Genomic DNA, 18883 nt, shown 5'->3' with positions numbered 1-18883 from the left:
TTCGATAGGAAATTGAGGCTAGCTAGTTACTCAGTTTATTACGCTATGCTGAGAAATCAGACTACTTCGGACGTGGAGATATTATCAATCCTTCAAGAAAAGAATACGCACAGCTAAGGTCTTGATCTAGAGAACATGCAAATAAACACAGGTAATTTGAGTGGCAGATTAGAGTATCTTAAAAAGAAGATAGAAAAGTAACCAAAAGATCACAGAAAGATTAAAAATAAATAGAAAATAGAAAATAAAAATCACCCTTTGCTACCCTGTGTTTTCCTCTGGGGGCTAGCCATAAAAACGTAAATCATTGATCTAGTTTGGACGGATTTCGAGAAGGAAGGGAAATTTGAAGATTATCCCTTGAGCATAGCAACCTGCCACCTTGGAATCCAGGCATGGACATACTCATGGATCCAAATTTCTGGCCCCTTTACTCCACATCTTCTTCCTCCCTGCTTGCAGCCAAGTGGTAGCGACCGGGTGGTTTACCTTCTTCCTCGTACTCAACGGTCAAGCGAGCCAGATGACCAAGAATATTTTCGATCTTGATGTCGCCCTTGCTCCGCTTTTGGCGACCGAGATCATCAAGCCATTTTATTCTGTTGAGAATGAAGTAAACAAGAGCGATGACAATTTCAACGCCGAGCGAGTAGCCCCAGATACGCACAACGGTCACGATATCTGTCCATCCGTTTTTGGTCTCAACGAATGAATCCTTAGGGTTGGTCTTCATATCCTCATTGGTGAACCAACCAAACAAACAGAAGATTGTGGCAAGTATGTCGACTCCCAAAATAGCAGTGACAAGCTGTAGAGATGGCCAGGTATCGATCCCCCGTGTCACGAAGATCAGCCAGTTTTCCGTGAGCGCTACTTCTAAGAACAAGACTTCTTGGATGGATCCCCAATTCTGAACAATACCGCCCGACGGGAGGAACATGCTGCCGCGAACAACCCAGGTACCTAATGCAAGAAGGAAGCCAAGCAGCACTGAAATGAACCAGATTTTGGGAAGCTGCCATTCCACAGGGCGAAGTTCGAAGGATGCATGGTCGTACGCCACAGCAACAGTAGCGAGATCGGCAAAAAGAGCCAAGAAAACGATAAGCTCAACACGAATACTTTCGTTCAGAATAATCATTGATGTCACGAGATAAACTTCCAGATGTAAACAAAGAGCAATGCGGTATTGGATGTAAGCCTTCATTCGGTGAAAGATTTGTCGTGCGACCTTGATAGAGTCAATGATAGTGGACAAGCCAGGCTCAAGAAACACGATATCTGATGCTGACTGGGCTGCTTCCGACGCTCCTTCAACTGCGATACCACAATCTGCTTTCTTAAGCGATGGCGCGTCGTTCACTCCATCACCTGTCATGGCCGTTAAATGACCTCGCTCTTGAAGCATTTGAACCACTTGATATTTATGTTCTGGGAACACTTCAGCAAATCCGTCGGCTTTTTCAACCAGGTCACCGGCCATAGCACCACTCAAGCCTCCATGGATTAGTTTGTCGGAGTTGTACACTTTTGTGCCCAGAGCGAGCATTTTGCATGTTTCCTTCGCGATTGCAAGTGCATCACCTGTAAGCATTTTAACACTGATACCCAGGTTCTGTGCTTCGCTGATTGTCTGCGCTGTATCTTCACGTGGCGGGTCAAACATAGGAAGCATCCCGAGAAGAGTCCAATCTTCGTTGTTCTTTTTGACAGCCACGCCGAGCGAACGGAAGCCTCGGTGGGCAAATTCTTGAACTTTGGCCTTGTAAAGATCCGAAACTGTCTTGCTACAATTGGTGAGCTTAAGTACTGCCTTTGGGGCACCTTTTGTGCAGGTATAGCGTGTTCCATCGCAGGTTGCAATAGTCACAATACGTTTGGAAACAGGGTCAAATGGCGTGAATTTCTCCGTTTGCCAGCCGCGACGTAAGATCTCTCGTGCTCCGGGGTACTGCCGGAGGGAGAGGATGGTGACTTTATCAATGGGATCAAGCGATTCGATATTGTGCGAGGATGCGAGCACAGCGACAGCAAACATCCAATCGACATCGACACCTTCGGCCACGTAAGGGTCTCGAATACTCAGCTTATTGGCTGTCAATGTTCCAGTTTTATCGGAGCAGAGAATATCCACACCCTGTATAATATGTTAGTATCCACAGTAAAACCAAATAAAGGAAGGAGTTTCATACGGCCAGAGACTCGATCGCAGTTAGTTTCTGCACAATTGCCTTTTTCTTTGCCAGGTACGCAGCTCCGACAGCCATGGTTGTAGTGGTCACCACCGGAAGACCAACGGGCACGCCGATAATCAGCAAAGATAAAGTGAAGTGAAGCAATGTTTGTTGTCCGGGTGAAGCAATAGGGATATGACGGAAGAAACCGCCAATCCACGCAGCAAGGATCCAAGCCATAACTAGAATAAGTAAAGACGTTCCAATGTTATCCATGACGACTTCGAAATGGCCTGCACCCTTTGCAGAGGCTACCATAGTCGCAGTACGTCCGACGAAAGAAGTTTTAGCGCCAGTCTGAACAACGGCATAAGACTTCCCACGCTTGCAACCTGTCGTATAGAAGATCACATCGCCCATGTAGCGGTCCACGGCGAGAGACTCCCCGGTGATTGCGGAGTGGTCACAGGCTAAGATAGGATAACCACGACGGCGTGATTTCTGCTTCTCGTGGTGCTCCTCCTCGACATCATCATTTTGCCCGTCTGCAGCCTCTTTTCCTTGTCCTTCTTCATTCTTTTTCTCCTCTTCGTCATCGGATTCGGACCCGCCACCGAGCATGCCTTGCTCTTGCAACTGGTTGAATTCTTCCCAGCCGTGGGGGTCTTTGAAGTCGCAAATAACTTTGGCATCCGCAGGGACTACTTGACCTTCACCAACGATGATCTAAACATGGTCTGTTAGCTGCAATATCCAAGTATAAATGAATAATGGGTAGGGGTATCGACGTACAACATCACCCGGGACTAAATCTCGGGCGAGTATCTCTTGCTGGTTATTGTCTCGAATAACAATAGCTCGCATGGCAATGTCTCCTTTAAGACTTGCGACAACATCGGCAGCTTGTTTTTCTTGATACCAACCGACAGCAGCGTTGAGACAAAGAATGCCAATGATGACACCGAAGTCGACCCAGTCTTCCAAACCTGCAGCCAACAAAACAGCCAGCTCCATGACTTCAAAATCAGTTAGCATGAGCCATCTTTATGATATGAAGAGAGACTCACCATAGAGGATAGGACCACGAAAGTAAGACAGAACCTTAGCGATCGGGTTCTCCTTCTCAGAGACCAATTCATTCCAACCGGAACGGCGACGACGATGATTCACATCTTCGGTAGACAATCCCTCTCGAATATCGGTAATGAGCCAGTCATCAGGGTATTTCCCGGCTTCATCCTCAATATTTCTAATGCGGACCCTGCGCTTTTTCCATGGCGCATACCAGATTCGCTTCTCTTCGACCTCGCCGTCGTCTTCCTGATCTGCACCAGCAGTTTGAAAAGTAGAGACGTATTTGACGAGTTTTCCGTATTCATCTAGCTGAGACCAGTCTTCTTTCAGAGATGCTCTGGAGATGCGAGAGCCACGACGACCGTCAGCTCTCTCAGTATCGCTCTGGGCCTGGGTCTGGCTTGCCATATTGGTAATTTAAAACAGCAAGAAAGCGGATGAAAGATGGAATGCTGCTAAGTAAGGTGGGGAAAAGAGAAAGAAATAAAGTGCAGTGCAGTGCAAGACTGGGAGGGGTGAAGCAAGAGACACGCTGCAGGTGAGGGTGAGAGTAAAAGTTGAAGACAAACGGTACAAAAGAAAGAGGAAGAGCAGTGCTGCCTATCTTCCCTCACACCAACAACTGAAAAGCACAACACAAACAAATCTACTGAGCAAAGAATTAGTTCCTTTCTTTTACTTCGAAGCTTATAGAGTAGAGCAGTTTTTTTAGCCAAAACCAGCTACGAGAAATTTCCTTTCCAGTTTCCCTACACACTGTCAATCATGCTGACGTCGATACTAGGAACGCGACAAGCACAGAAAGAGTAATTTGACCCCTCACCACATGCACTCAGTACCTGAACAACAATAAACGAGAGGTACCGGTGGCCGATTATTCGAATATTCGACGAATGCTTGACGGATCTTGACGTATGAGACATTGGTTAGAGCTATCCGAACAAACGTTCTTAGCGGCGGCCCGTTACTTATAACCTTGGGCAGACAGTGCGACCGACCAGTACGAAGCCATGCTGGTATATTTCCCATGGTTAAGCGTGAATGTTCCATCGGCAAGGCCCCGTGGAACAATGGTATAAGCTTTTTAACCTGTGGATGGAGCACCTACAAAACAACGAAGTTGTACACCGTTACAGACACTGTGGAGATGGGAGATCGCCCTTTAGCGTACCCGGTCTCTTCCGCGCCATTGGCTGCACTCGGGACTTCCGGGACTGTTTAATCCCCATAATACAACAAACTGGATTCAAGCGATTTTCTGGGTATTTTTTGTTAATTTCAACCTGGAGGCTTATGTAGGTCCGATCCTAATCAGGCCAATACATTCAGTCCCTAACGTCGTGGACACCGCTGATACCCGACGACAAAGCCTGGAAAGGCCAAAGGTTTATTGTTTATAGCGCGCTAGAGTTTGCAGGCTCTGAATAATAATTTAAATGTTCCACATTTTCCAGCTATCTTTGAGAGTATATATCATTGAAAATAAATATTATTCCATCTATGCACCACCATGCCCATCTCCAATAATCATGATGTATAGTGCCTCGAACTTCGCATGCTTATTTGGCCCTAATCTCCCTAAGATAAACACCCATATGAATGTGGATATAGATACAAAGGTAATTCTTCTCACAATATAAGCACCTTTAACCCAGGATCGATTGAAATCGCACCTTCGAATTTGAATGTCGTGCAACAACCGTGTTCAAATGTTCAAGGCCTCAACATCTACCTATAACAGCTACATAACCCGGCAAAATAAGCCTAAAAATTACCCGGCTTCTAAGTCCGCAGCCTTTGACTACTACAAGAAGGGAAATTGAGACCAGGGATAGTTATGCTACGGTGCCTTAGCTTGTTCGCGGGTATCCCAGGGTTCTCGATGAACAACCCTTGGCTCAGCCAACTTAGCAGATTCTGTTTTCCTTCTGAGATTTTTGGAGAAAGAAAAACAGAATGAAATTGTAAAAACTGTGGTTTTAAGTATCTCAGAATTTCAGACGAGCCGATCCATTAGTACGTAAATATTGTCAACTTGAAGTGCGTTTCTATACTTTGACAGAACTACAATATATATTCCTCTAACTATCCTTTGCCCCGGTGATACATAGCAGCCTACTCACGTGAGAAAGGTGGACTTCAGGGCATTGACCCGACGGGAACAATCAGAAGGTATTATGCATTCTATCTATTAACATTGAAATCTTCAAACTGTTCGAAGGTCATTGCATAAAGTGAGGTGGGATGAGTGAGAAAAGTTGATGGGGCTATAGACCCATGCTTAGCTACAGTATGACCGCCGATCGACGGATGCACATTTATCCGAGGCCGATGTCCCGACAGAAAACAATTAACCAACAGTTGAAGCTTAACCTTGAGATATCGAGGACACTTACCAATTTCCAGCCATGTCCTCCTTCGGTGCTGTGCGGCCCATCGGGGCACGCGGCATTTTATCTTCATGTCACCTACCGCTACGTGAAAAGTCCATTGCGCCGGCTTTTCAAAGTCTACAACAGGTCCGAGGAATGAAGAACCAGAAGAACAAGTCCAAGGGCAAGGCCGAAACCAAGTCAAGCAAACGAGGACCTCTAGAGTTCACACAGAGGAACCTGAAGGATATGGAACAATTCGCCCTGTGTGATGCTATGCGGTATGTCCTATGCGAAAAAATACTTGAGACCCAAGTCATTTGGATGTTCCCCCGTTCGGCTTTCGCTAACAATCTCTTCTTAATAGCTATCTCCGGGCCTTTGAGATCGGTCGTGAGCGTACAGCCTCTAAATACGAAGTCGCCATCCGTATGCGAACAAGGAGAGATGGTCCCGTCATCCGAAACATGATCCGATTCCCCCACGCCGTCCAGACCGAATCCCGCATCTGTGTCATCTGTCCGCCCGGATCGAAGCATGCAAAGGATGCTCTTGCTGCTGGTGCAGTGCTTGTTGGAGAGACTGAAGTTTTCGATGCTGTCAAGGCTGGCAAGATTGAATTTGACCGATGTTTGGCTCACCCCGAGAGTGTGCCGGCATTGAACAAGGCCGGACTGGGACGAATCCTTGGTCCCCGTGGTTTGATGCCTAGCGTGAAGGCCGGTACAGTTATTGAAGATGTTGCCTCCCGTGTGGAAATGCTTCGCGGTGGTACGATATACCGTGAGCGTGATGCTGTCATTCGTCTCCCGATCGGTCAATTGGGATTCTCGCCCGAGCAGTTGCGGGACAACCTGCGCACAACAATTGAGAACATCAAGAAGGAGTGTGCTGGACTCAACGATCGTATCAACAAAGAAATCCATGAAGTGGTATGTGAACCGGTCTTATTCCTCCCAGGTTCTCTCTCTAACATTCATGATTACAGGTCTTGAGCTCTACCAACGGCCCCGGCTTTAGCCTGAACGGAGAGTTCAAAACTGACGACTCCCCCGAAACCTCTGCCTTGACTGGCGTGTAAAATACCTCTTGTTTCATGTTCATTTGGCGTGTACAAATTATTATTTTGTTTTATTAGGATTGGAAATGGTGTATCAATGTATCACTTCTGTCGAATAGAAAGACTTGTAAACCTGAGCCTGAACGCCGACGCTGTGTAACCCATCTAATATCTTGCCATTGTAGTGATGGCAGCGAATCTATCTATATTTTGAGATTCTTCAACGCGGCCACTGGGCTGGCATCCTCACCCATTAGGTCGTAGAGGCGCAACACAGCCATAGTTCTTGCATCCCGCTTTTTACCAACATGCTTGGCCTGCTCAAGCGCTGTCCTCAAATCTAGAAGTACAATTGACTTGATTTTTGACACACGTGGCTGTTGAGCAAGTAAGAATGGATGTTCCTTGCCCACTGTCGGAGCGATCGAGTTTAAGAACACATATTTCTGTACATGTCGCTCCAGTCGCTTTAGTGACACGGGTGCTGTTCCATCTTCCAGCTCTTCATCGTCGCTCTCGTCGCTGCCATTCCCATATAAATCAGACTCGGCGTCTGATTCGTCATCAGCATGCTTATCGGAGCCTGACTTGTCTTCAATCATCAAACGGTGTTCTAACTCTTCGACTCGGTCCGCATAATCCAATAGGTTCTTGCCAATATCCGCATTGGACCGAAGTTGTCGTTTCTCGTTTAATAACCCCTCGACCTCCCTGCGCCGTTCTTCAACTTTGTCACGAATCGATTGTACATCTCGTCGGAAAGATAATAAGCCCACTTTTACACCTTCGACCTTCTCCTCGCCGCCGCGCAGTACAGTCCCCAAAGAAAGAAAGTCTTGGTAGTTTTCATTGACTAGATCTAACAGCTCTTTGTTGAGTAGCTGCTCTAATGATCGCAGTTCTTGTCTTAGATCTTCAAGCCTCTGATGACGGTTTGTCAAGGATGAAAGGAAGGTAGCCGGATCGAAGTCAGGGGCGAGGAATGACAGTCGAGATAATGGTTCGGGGAAGGGAAGGTCAGTTGAATCCGCATCGAAGTCCGAACCCGAGTCATCGGGGTCACCAAACTAGAGATAAACGGTCAACTAAGGAATAGATCCATTCGGGGTTCAAATACACCAACCTTGAACCGATTCATGGTGTGGCAGATCTCAGAGAGGGTTGGTACCCGACGTAGCTGTTGAGTGGTGGACGCTCAAGAGCCAACCGTGTCACAGGTCTTGGCATCTGTTTGGCCGCAACTTCCTCTTGTCATGCTAAATCACTTTCAACCCTTTTCTTTTTCTACAACTTCGAATTCGAGGATGAAATCTTTTGAGTCACTACACGCTCAGATATTGCCAGCGCATCCAAACTGTATGCACCGTGCATGCGCCTTAGATGCACCTCTCCTCGTGAGTGCATTGTAGACGTGTACTTCCCCCACCCTACAGAACATACCCCGAGCGGGGTTTCCCTCGGCCTGCTTGTCTTGCATTGGAAGCGTGTCTTGGATATATCCGCATTGGCGCAATATGGATTCAGACACGTTACCTATCCGTTGGGACGGTACTAGACTATCGTCATCTCCTTTTGCACGACATGGATGGCCCCGATTATCTCCGTCATATGCACCACCAACAAGTGATGCAGGCCCCTCACGCCACGCATCCTGGCGAAACAACGAATCTGCAACAAACGAGTCAGATCTAACATCTCGATCAACGTCCCTGCATCAGACTAACGGAGATTCACGGCGTTTGCCCCGAAGAGATCGGCCCATTAACCCTGCTGCCTCTAGACAGTCGGACGCTGTACCAACACAGCCTGTCCTTGTCAGAGCGTACTCCGGCAATGCAGAGGGCTCGTCCACAAAATCTTCAAATATGCCTCCCCGCCGACTGTTTCCATTCAGTAACTTGAAAAGCTCGGCTCCCTCGCGTCCATCGGGACCACCGCTTCCCTCAGACAAGGACTTCAGTATCGAAAGTATACTACAAGCTATCGAGCCTGATATTCGTGGAACCTTAGACTCGATCGCTGACATTTGTGGTCGGAGCAAGTTCAGTCTTGCGAATGAATACGGCAGCCACATCGCTCCTCTCGGTGAGATACGAGCACCACCAGGTGGCCTTGTGCCCGTCGAAGAAGCGACCTCGAGTGACGAACGACCCGACGATGACGTGGTGATCTTTGACGAAGACCCCAATATCATGGAAGCCGGTCATGATATGCACACTTTCTCATTCTACCGATATCTTGAAAACCTCCGCAGAGCCGCGTCAGCTTTGGAACGAAATACTGGCCCCAGCATACCTGGAACGGCACAACCAGCTTCTGCGCACCCTGTGACAGCAAACAATACCCCTATTAATGTACCTGAAATGAACATAGGGAACTTGCCAAACACTCGAGAGTTTGTTTCAAGACCGAAGCACTCGGGCAGAGACCTACTAGCGAAGGCCACTTCTGGCTCTGGTGAAAATGAGTCTCTAGCGCAAAATGTGTCGACACCTGCTGTGGTTTCTGAGGTCCATTTGGATGCTCAGGCCAATGAAATCCATCCTCCACGCAACGTTAAAGCTCCCGCTATGAATTCCTCTGCCCCTACCCTGCCAAACCAATCTACCTGGCAGGCACCAGACGTCATTCGGTCGCTTCTTAGTTGGCTAAAATGGAGTTCACGAATAGCTGGGCCAGAAAACCAGCATGATTTACAGTCGGCCGAGAGTCGTCTACGAGCAATGCTGCAACAGTCTGCGGGAGATGGCACACTTTCTCCAACGATTTAGTTAATCGCCTTTCCGGATGGACACGACACCCCTCTCAATAATGACTCACGACCAGTAATTATGATTATTATGTTAACGACTGCAACGCCTATTAACGATTACACGATTGCCCTACGTTTCCGTGTTTATTCTTACTATACACAAGTTCCTATAACCCAGTTATCCATTCAATGAACGCTTTTTGCTGGCTTTGTATTCGCCTTCCGAGTTGTCATTTATAAAACCAGAGTAGCAAAAGCTATAAAAAACGCCGACATTAATGCAATGCAACAGAAAATCCAACATCGCTCGAAGCCAATGACAGATGATCCTTTCCAATCACTCAAGAGATGGGGAGGCCCTCTCAAGATGCCGCAGTCTGCTGTACATGGCCAATGATAGTCTTCGCGAATCCCTCAAACCGGGAATACGACCATCCCTCTGGATACTTCTCAACGAGGGGCCTATCATCAGGCTCAGCAGGCTGAACCTCCTCTTGCTTCGCTACACCGTCGCCCTCCCCCTCTTCCTCGTCCTCATCATCACTAAAAGGTTCCATCTTCCCTTCAACCAACTCCCCAAACTTCACGTCAACAGGAACCTTCCCTAAAAAGGGAATCCCAAGCTGCTGTGCCATGACCTCTCCACCACCACTCGAGAACAAATTACTCACTTCCCCGCAGCATGGACAAGCATACCCAGACATATTCTCAATGACACCAAGAACAGGAATACTCGTTTTGACGCAAAAGTTTGCTTCTTTGCGCACATCCGACGTCGCAACAGCTTGCGGCGTAGTAACAAGCACTGCACCCGTCAAACGGGGGAGATTATTCTGCGCCGCAAGCGCCGCATCCGTCGTCGAGAGCGTAAGTAATTGCTCTGCTAATGCGATATGTTCATCACTCGTCCCGGGTGGTGTATCAATAAGCAAGTAATCTGTCTGACCCCACGAGACATCCGAAAGGAACTGGCGGATCATCGCTGTCTTCTTCGGCCCGCGCCAGATTACAGCGTCACCGCGGTCACGAAGGAGAAAGCCTAGAGACATGCAGTGAAGTGCACCACGGGGCGATGGCGAAGATGTAGCATTGTGTACCGGGACAGGTAGCCAGCCTGAAGGAGATTGTGTAATTTTTGCATCTTCGAGACCGACTAAGCGGGGGATTGAGGGGCCTGTAAGGTCGATGTCCAGGATACCGACGGATTTGCCTTGGAGGGAGAGCGCAAGGGCTAGTTGGAGGGTTACGGAGGATTTACCGACGCCACCCTTGCCGGATAGGACCTGCGATCGGGCTATGTTAGTTATTTATCTTATGAGACATCGTGGCTTTCGTGTTTGGCGTGGTGCATATTGCGCCGGTGTTATCGATAAGGTTTTGCGATGAGGGGCAAGATTTGGTTTTGGAGGGGATGGGCTTTTGGTGTTTCCTCAGATAAGGTTGGTAATTTGTTTTGTACTCACCAGCACTATATTCTTGACACCGTCAAGAGGCATTTTTGGTATAATGGTAGGTGAAATAGAGGCAACAGTGACTTCAAGAAGAATGAACAAATGGTGTGGAGGTCCGATGGTCGGATGCTTATCAATCTGGCTCTGACTAAAACAAGAGCCGTGGGTGGACGGTTCTAGCTCCTAGTTAGACTTGACTGTTATACTCTAAAGCTACGAGTCGCTAGGTCTTTTGAGTATGAATTTTAATTTTGTCAATAAAATTTATTTTTTGTTATGATCCAGAGATTCATCACTGGGCTTCGTAGAGATCGCTAATGATGTCGAAGTTGTAAATCAACAATCTAGCATTAATCACCGTAGAAATCTACTTCCCCACCAACCTTCCTTTTGGAGATCAACCCAACCGAGCGAGAAAAGAAAGATTAATGTTATCAAGATGACTATTTCCACTTCTGGACGACAACACCACCACGCTTAAAGTCAGGGAGATCACCAAGAGCAACCTCCCAATCATTCAGCTCAGTGTTTGGGAACGTAGTCATTAAAACCCATTCGCGGTTGGGGCCATCCGGAGTGTGGGATCCGACGAATGCGTAGACCTCACCAATAGTTGAAGTGGTGTTGAAGCGAGAGGTCATGCGGGTGCCATCTCCAAGTCGAATCTGAAGAGTAACGGTTGGTTGCGACTCATCCACCTCAGGTTTTGATTGCGAGCTGGAAGCGGAAGAGGCTTGAGGATCGGCGGGTGTAGGAGTGGATGCTTGACTCTGGAGGCCGGGACTCGGGCTGCCCAGACGTTGACCAGAGCCGGAGAACGGCTTGTACTTCGATTTTGGTTTCGTGTATTTCTCTTCATGTTGCTTAAGCTCTACATCGACTTCCTGGCCTGCTTGAACGTTCATGATGCCAAGCGGGGCACGTCCCTGTCGAATACCTTCCAGGATCTCCGCATTGCGGGGGTCATCCGATCTGTAAAGCTCGCCATCATCAACTGAGAATCCATCAGCCCAGAAGTGAAGTGTTCGTTGAACACGCTGAGCACGGACTGGGGCAGGGCCAGAGGGATCTTCGATTACTCGGCTTGGGGCGTCGTCACCACCGAGTGTACGGGCAGAGCCTGTGAAGTGAGAGGGCCGAGATTCAGATTCATCAGAGGGAGGGGGCTGCGCTCTATTCAGTTCGTTGTCAGCACTTGAGTCGTGCGGGGAACATGCGCCAGAAGAAGACCAGGGTAAGGTCTAGGCCATTTTCCAGGCTTACCTTCGAGCCTTCTCCAGGATCTTCTTTTTCAAGTCATCGGGGTTTTGTACAGCTAAACCAGACTTCTCACCTCCGGCAAAAAAGTCCTGGTCAACTGAGCCACCCTCATCAGAAGAATCGCCCCCACTTGTTGATGCAAAGTCGCCCAATGTAGCAAATTTCTTCTTGGGCGCTGAGCGCTTCGCTGCCGGCGTGGGGCCAGCAGAAGAGGATGAAGCACCTTCACCCCCCAAAGATCGGCCTCCGCCAGATGTTCCTTCAGCCCCCAATCGCTGCCCACCAGCTGGGTTCGTGTCTGATAGGGCTTCGTCTTGCTCCGCAAAAAAGTCAGCGACGGCAGCTTCGATGTCTCCGTGGTTGTTATTAAGGTATTCTATCGCCTGTGAATAAGGAGTGAAAAGAGTTAGAGGTCATGGCGGTTCAAGTAGTTTAAAATCAATATGCGATGCTTACATCTGATGCCTGGACACCAGTCATGGCACAGAACTGAGCCACGATTTCATCGTGCTCTGCGGGGTAATGGTCCATATTGGAGCTGGTTGCACGGTTTGAAACAGGGATCGATGCGCTATCGAATGATTGAGATGCTTTGCGAGATCAAAAGGGGTGTTTTGGCCAGTTAGGATTTATGAAGACCCGTGTTATCAAAAGAAACAGGCAAGCTAAGTTGGAGTCTGCAGCCAACAGCCGGAGACAGGTACGTCACTGCAATTGGTCAGCCGGATCGGAGGATCTTCCGTCCTTTCTACACCTTAGGCATAAAAGATCTATACAAACAGCCTGATATAGAATGAAGTGGGCCATAAACCACCGTGATATACGCATAGTCAAAACTGAAGATAGTCTATGTTGGGAAATGAAAATTTAGAAGCTCACGTGTCTAGTAGAATCATAAGATATGTTAAATATCTATGCATGGTGAGCTTCTTCACTCATTTTTATCGTCGATCGAGCTAATCACGCTGACATAATACATACCACCGCGACATCAGTGCATCCCGTGCCAAACTGTCGATTGATCTTGAAATACACCCCCTCGATTGATGTTTACTCAACACTTTCCTTGTTATTTTCTCTCTAATTCCCTTGAATCGAAATAACATAAATCCGACATGGCTTCCGAAAACACAGACTCGCGAGGCGACCTCTATGACTCCGCCATGACCGTTCCCTCCGACTCGGAAAACTACTCGGCCAACAATGAGATGTCCTCCTCTACCTCCAGCTCCCCTATGATCCTTTACAAGCCCCCGACTGTTTGGGGTATCCTCCGTGGTGCCGCAATCAACCTTTTCCTTCCATTCGTCAACGGTCTCATGCTTGGGTTCGGCGAACTCTTTGCCCATGAGGCCGCCTTCCGTCTAGGCTGGTCAAACACAAAGGTACATCCTGCGAAAATGTCCTTGTTACTCTGCGAACGACAATGCTTACCGTTTCATTTCCTTTAGATCTTCCCAATGTACCGTCGATCCCATCCCGTGGGGCCTGGAATCGAGATTCGAGAAGACCGCAGGCGGACCACTGCTGGTGGCTTGAGGGATACCACTTCTCTTGAGTGAACGCCCTTGACTTCGTTTTTCAAAGCAACCTCGTTGGAAACGGATTCCCAATCAAAAAGTGAAAGAGCTACATTCTGTTATTTGTTGGGTAAAAACCAGGACATGTTTGATGGGATTTAATATGTGCATTTAGGCTAGGCCTAGATGTAGCGCTTGTACATAGAATATTGTTTAGCGGAGTTTGGCGAACTAGGGCATGCATTTTCCTGCTCTTCTCTTAGATTCCCGAATTAGCTATACCATTTATACCACTTATCAATGATCATACAATCTTATACCACTTACTATCCCCACCCAATATGCTCCAAGCCGAGAGTCGGGTGTTTATTCACCGCTCTCCGCCCGGCAAAAAAAAGTCTCCCGAAGACACCGCAGGGAGTTCGGCTTCACCTATCGTCAATCATTGTCTCGACTCATTTTCCGCCACGATGATGAGTGCTAATGGTCTGAAAGGGGCCAGTGCAGCCGCTGCTTTTGCTCGGCAGCGGCTTGCCCCTTTTCCCGGGTCTTCTCGATCGGTTCGTTACCACTACAACGCTTTGTCGTCGCATCGGAGACTGACTGATCTTTACAGCTCTCTACACTACGCGCTCAACGCGTGCGCATTCCCAATTCGAGGGGTCAATTACCTTCAGGGCTTTCCAATAATGTGACCCGATGGGCAATGCCTGCCGTCGCTGGCGCTGGAGCCATTCGTTTCAACTCTACTACTCCCAGCCCCGAGCCAACTCCGGAGACCGCAGCCGGCGAATTAGCAGACATCGACCTGTCTACCGTCGATATTTCCAAGATCCCCGAACATATTGGTTATTTGAAGGAACTTGGCTTGACCTTTGGCTGGGGTACCTCGACCATGATGGAGTGGACCCTGGAGCACATTCACATGTGGAGTGGCTTGCCCTGGTGGGCCAGTATTGTCTCTTTGGGTCTTCTTGTTCGATTGGCGCTACTTAAGCCATCGATTGATGCGTCTCACCAAGCCGCTCTCAATCACAACATCAAGCCTTTGACCGGTCCTCTTAGAAGTCAGATGCTTCAGGCTTCAAAGGACAGCAACCATATGGAAGTCGCGCGGACAAGAGCTCAACTCCAGGAAATCCACAAACAGCACGGAGTTTCTATGTGGAAGTCCTTTCTGCCAATGATTCAGGTACCATTAGGTTTCGGAATGTTCCGAGTTATCCGTGGCATGACCAGTCTGCCTGTCCCAGCTTTATTAACCGAGAAGACTCTCTGGCTATCGGACCTGACCTTAGCGGACCCTTACTACCTTCTCCCTGCTATCAGTGCATTCTCCATGTACTTGACTTTTAAGGTTTGTAGTCTTTCCAATCCCGTTTCACAGTCAATTTCGTTAACTAACAACCCCGGGAACAGAAAGGAGGAGAGGCCGGCATGACAGATCTATTTAACACCTCAGCGGGCAAGAGTTTGCTAATTGGACTGCCGTCAATTTCCTTCGTTTTCATGAGCTGGATGCCAGCCGCTCTTCAACTTTACTTCGTAGCCACTGGTGCCTGGGCTGTTGGTCAGTCTCATATCCTCAACAACAACAGCTTCCGCCGACTTATGAAGATGGAAATTGCGCAAAAGTCTATCAATACTACGGAGTATGAGGACAGCTTGAAGCAATTGACAAAGCGCCTGCAAGAGGATCGCCAACAACGACTTCACGAAACTACGGAACAATTCAAATCTCAGGTTGATCCTAAAACTCACAGCTTCATTGACCGATTGATCAAGGGTGGCAAGGACCATTTCAAGAAAGTGAAGTCTGAAGCCAGCGATAAGTTGAAAGAGGTCTCTGGCAGCGGTGCGGCTACTAATGCTGATGGCTCGCCGGCAGCGAAGCCTCGTCTTACTGATGCCCAACGTAAGGCAGCATTGAAGGATGAGGAGCAGCAAATGGCCTGGAACAAGGAAGAGCGCGAGCGCCGCAATGAGGAGCGCCGCTTAGCTTTCAAACAAGCTATGAGCAGGGACAGGAACCGGGCGAAGCGCTCATACGATAAGAAACAGTGAGCTTCGGGACGGTGGCGTTGCATAGACGTGTACAAACTGTAAACTATGGCGTTTCACTTCGCATTTGTATTCTGATATACTTCATTTAGGTTTAGACACAAATTTTGGATCATCTTGTTCAATTATCAGTATATTAACTCCATATTCAAGTTGGCTAATTTAAAAAATAATCAATTTCCAAGGTTCCTGGCACCGTCGTAAGTGTTTTATTAATTCTAAGCAGTTCATTATTCTCTATTATTTTATACATATTGATGATGGATCATCTCAACTCAGCTCACTGCCGGCAACCTGTGATAAGAACAGACCAATCACTATCTAAATCATCATTGAAATAGGCTCAAACAGTCTGCATAGGAATAGAAGTAGCAGGTAAAGGCAAAGACTCCTTCTCGACCTGCACAAAAACCGCCTTCTCAAGTCTAGCAGTCATCCTCGCGCAAAAAGGATCCACATATGATGTCCAAGCCGCTGCAAAAAGATAGACAAGCGCAATCCACACCGGAATACTAATACCAACAACTGCCGGTGATCTCAAGGGCAACCAATCGTCCCTCTCATCGTCTGTTCCTGCCTCCCCGCCATTCCATGGTTGTCCACTAATCCCGTATAGCATCCAACAGAGTACAACGCGCAGCATTGTACCGTGAATTAGGTATACAGCGAAGCTCTGCTTACCCAGCCATAGTAGTAGGCGGTTAGCTAGGAACTCTTTTGTCGAAGGGGAGAGATATATAGCTAAGATTATCATATCAATTGCCAGGGCTGTATAGCGTTTGCCAATGTCCACGTCTGGGGGGAAGATGTATTTTGCGCTTTCGAACATCATGTTCGACCATGTTGCCCACTCCGGGTGTTCGCCTGGGTATGAGGCTATTAGCAGCCCTGCTATTGCTAGCGGAATGGTTATGGCTTTGCGAAGATAGTAATGCTTTTCGACCCAATTTTTGAAAGTCATGCTATATGATAAATCGCTGAGTAGCATGCCGTATACTGCTTGTGTTTGGAAGGTTTCTAGATGAAGGAGTTAGTTTCCTCCTTCCTAGCCCTATATCAGGTCTGAATCCGAAATATGTATACGCTCAACAGTCCAAACTTACCAGTATCTTTTGCCGCATCCTGGTGGAAATACAATAACATCCCAAGATAAATCAACATCCGAAACCGAAACCTCACAAACATAGTCGCAATGAGCAAAGTATAGACAAGCATCGATGCCAATAGCAGTGGTAGTAGTGCCCACTGATGGTCATCATACGCCATATACCCCGTCGTCCAAGTTGATAAAAAGTTCATTCCAAGTCTGCCAATCTCTTTCCAGAGCGAGTCCTCAAGTTCCGGCGCCGCATACCGACACCACCAGCAATCAGAACGATTAGCAACGATAAATCCTCCAAGCTGCGCCACGATCCATGAAATAAATAAGGCGATTGTAGCGGGGAAGATTAGACGCGGGGGTCTTCGGAACGCGCTTTTCGCAACTGTTGTGAACGCGCCTTGGATATCGCCTGCGCGTGACTGCTTGATAGGTTTCAGGGCGCAGACATAGCCGGTCAAGAAGGCGAATATTGTTACGCCGAGTCTGCCTTGCCAGGGAATGCGTAGGATGGGCCATTGGAGGAGACGGGGTGGCGTTTGTTCGTCGTCCCGGGGAGAGAAGAGGTCATAGTCCCATGCTCTGGCGAGGTGGGTGAGGACTACTAGAAATGATGCTATTCCGCGGAGGCCCTTGATATCTGATATTAGTGACTTGGTTTATATGTGTTATTTACGTATTCCGTCACCTACATCGATCCATTTGACGCTTTTCCGGGGGTCACCTTTTGTAGATGAGTTGGACAGTTGCCATTGTAGAGATTGGGGGATTTTACCCCGTAAACGAGTGTATAAATGATATGATTGAGAGAGTGACATGATATATTCGAAAGAAGGAAATAGATTGAACTGGGTGCATGTAGTATTTAGAGACTCAGGTTCAACAGAACACTAGGAGTAGACTGAGAATAGGGCATTGAGTCCCTTGCCAAAGACTGGAGCGCTGGATCAATATCCAGGAAGTATGTATCAAGAGAACAGAATAGGAAATCAACGAACGAAAGGAACTGAAGGGGGACCGACTGTCAAAGGGGGAAGTTGAGATTAAGAACATGCCATCGTGAAGGCGTCATGTTCTGAATTAGACTACCTCATTCACAAAATCAGGGCACAAACATATCCAGAATAAAATAGTGCCAAGAAAGAAGGGATGTCAAAGAAGCTATCTTTTCAGGAATTGGGTTGGACTAGGGGATATACACAGCGCATACCTTGGCAGGCGAAATTGCGACATCCATGCGTGTGTGCCTATCCACGGGCTACAATGAGTGGCTCAGAAATTCCCGGAGATACTTGGCAGTGGTGGCATACTTGAATACACATGGAAGGTATTCGGTATGTGAGATGCAGGAGGTGGCTGATAACACTTACCAATAGAATGATAAAACGATGGGGAGGGTTGCCCTTGCAGCAGGTAGGAAAACCTTGGAAGTATTCATACTCATTAGGCAATAGATCATCCAATGATCAGCCCTCGATTTTCTAGCTGCTTCGAAGATCTTTCAGAAATCGGTAATGATTATTTCTCCTCTCTTGCCAATGCATAGGGTAAATAAATATAGAAACCTTGGAACCCAATGTATGAAGAGGGGACGGGCGGAGCGCATCAACAGTTTGAATCCTCGCACAACCATCTATAATATCCTGGTCTTTTGACTAGGCTGATTGCACCACCCGGACAGTAAAATATCTAGCAGTCGCAAGTTTGTTGTAATCCTCAATCAAGGGTAAAGGGTCATATCTGTGCTGATTGTGCATTGCCGCAAGGGCTCCAGCAATGACCCCATCCAGCCTTTCCTGTTGAAAATACTCGTCTTCCTTTCTGAAAAATGGAGACGCAAATAGGTACTCGTATCTTATCAGTATCAACAGTCTCATATGCATGCATAGTCGACATTGTTGAGGCCTATCACGAAATAATCATGGTTGACCCAGGTATATGATCCTGGCCAAGCAACAACACATTTAGTAGATTGAGCGGTTTGCATGAATTCAGAATATCCCACGTTGAATGCGTATTAACAAACACATCGCATGGAATTTCCTGGGGCGATAAAGGTG

At 47.7% G+C, this 18883-nt stretch overlaps 9 protein-coding genes across 9 annotated transcripts; 4 read left to right on the top strand and 5 right to left on the bottom strand.

Annotated features, from left to right (window-relative positions):
• Nucleotides 1–430: 430 nt before the first annotated feature.
• Nucleotides 431–3656, bottom strand: N7478_005648 (putative plasma membrane H(+)ATPase; the record flags this gene model as incomplete). The annotated part of the gene is made up of 4 exons (XM_056921862.1): nt 431–2137; nt 2193–2900; nt 2967–3190; nt 3242–3656. 4 exons carry the CDS (start codon nt 3654–3656, stop codon nt 431–433), a joined length of 3054 nt encoding a protein of 1017 aa, XP_056779899.1.
• A 2000-nt stretch (nt 3657–5656) lies between these two features.
• Nucleotides 5657–6701, top strand: N7478_005647 (mitochondrial 54S ribosomal protein uL1m; the record flags this gene model as incomplete). Its single annotated transcript, XM_056921861.1, has 3 exons — nt 5657–5901; nt 5988–6552; nt 6609–6701. 3 exons carry the CDS (start codon nt 5657–5659, stop codon nt 6699–6701), a joined length of 903 nt encoding a protein of 300 aa, XP_056779898.1.
• Nucleotides 6702–6883: 182 nt separating this feature from the next.
• N7478_005646 (COG2 family protein) lies at nt 6884–7818 on the bottom strand (the record flags this gene model as incomplete). The annotated part of the gene is made up of 2 exons (XM_056921860.1): nt 6884–7747; nt 7804–7818. The coding sequence occupies 2 exons, from the start codon at nt 7816–7818 to the stop codon at nt 6884–6886; spliced, it is 879 nt and encodes a 292-aa protein (XP_056779897.1).
• Nucleotides 7819–8194: 376 nt separating this feature from the next.
• Nucleotides 8195–9451, top strand: N7478_005645 (uncharacterized protein; the record flags this gene model as incomplete). The annotated part of the gene is made up of 1 exon (XM_056921859.1): nt 8195–9451. One exon carries the CDS (start codon nt 8195–8197, stop codon nt 9449–9451), a length of 1257 nt encoding a protein of 418 aa, XP_056779896.1.
• A 343-nt stretch (nt 9452–9794) lies between these two features.
• Nucleotides 9795–10928, bottom strand: N7478_005644 (Mrp/NBP35 family ATP-binding protein; the record flags this gene model as incomplete). The annotated part of the gene is made up of 2 exons (XM_056921858.1): nt 9795–10715; nt 10896–10928. The coding sequence occupies 2 exons, from the start codon at nt 10926–10928 to the stop codon at nt 9795–9797; spliced, it is 954 nt and encodes a 317-aa protein (XP_056779895.1).
• A 398-nt stretch (nt 10929–11326) lies between these two features.
• Nucleotides 11327–12674, bottom strand: N7478_005643 (protein phosphatase regulator SHP1; the record flags this gene model as incomplete). The annotated part of the gene is made up of 3 exons (XM_056921857.1): nt 11327–12056; nt 12147–12526; nt 12600–12674. The coding sequence occupies 3 exons, from the start codon at nt 12672–12674 to the stop codon at nt 11327–11329; spliced, it is 1185 nt and encodes a 394-aa protein (XP_056779894.1).
• Nucleotides 12675–13258: 584 nt separating this feature from the next.
• Nucleotides 13259–13705, top strand: N7478_005642 (TOM13-domain-containing protein; the record flags this gene model as incomplete). The annotated part of the gene is made up of 2 exons (XM_056921856.1): nt 13259–13528; nt 13595–13705. 2 exons carry the CDS (start codon nt 13259–13261, stop codon nt 13703–13705), a joined length of 381 nt encoding a protein of 126 aa, XP_056779893.1.
• A 299-nt stretch (nt 13706–14004) lies between these two features.
• Nucleotides 14005–15727, top strand: N7478_005641 (membrane insertase OXA1; the record flags this gene model as incomplete). The annotated part of the gene is made up of 3 exons (XM_056921855.1): nt 14005–14223; nt 14280–15020; nt 15083–15727. The coding sequence occupies 3 exons, from the start codon at nt 14005–14007 to the stop codon at nt 15725–15727; spliced, it is 1605 nt and encodes a 534-aa protein (XP_056779892.1).
• Nucleotides 15728–16067: 340 nt separating this feature from the next.
• Nucleotides 16068–17525, bottom strand: N7478_005640 (acyltransferase family protein; the record flags this gene model as incomplete). The annotated part of the gene is made up of 3 exons (XM_056921854.1): nt 16068–16741; nt 16828–17463; nt 17516–17525. The coding sequence occupies 3 exons, from the start codon at nt 17523–17525 to the stop codon at nt 16068–16070; spliced, it is 1320 nt and encodes a 439-aa protein (XP_056779891.1).
• Between the last annotated feature and the right edge of the window lie 1358 nt (nt 17526–18883).

This window comes from Penicillium angulare, assembly GCF_028827245.1.
Source record: "Penicillium angulare strain IBT 27051 chromosome Unknown utg000004l_segment0_segment0, whole genome shotgun sequence".
Lineage (NCBI taxonomy): Eukaryota > Fungi > Ascomycota > Eurotiomycetes > Eurotiales > Aspergillaceae > Penicillium > Penicillium angulare.
Note: the sequence above shows the minus strand (reverse complement) of the source record. Positions and strands in the feature narration are given on the sequence as shown.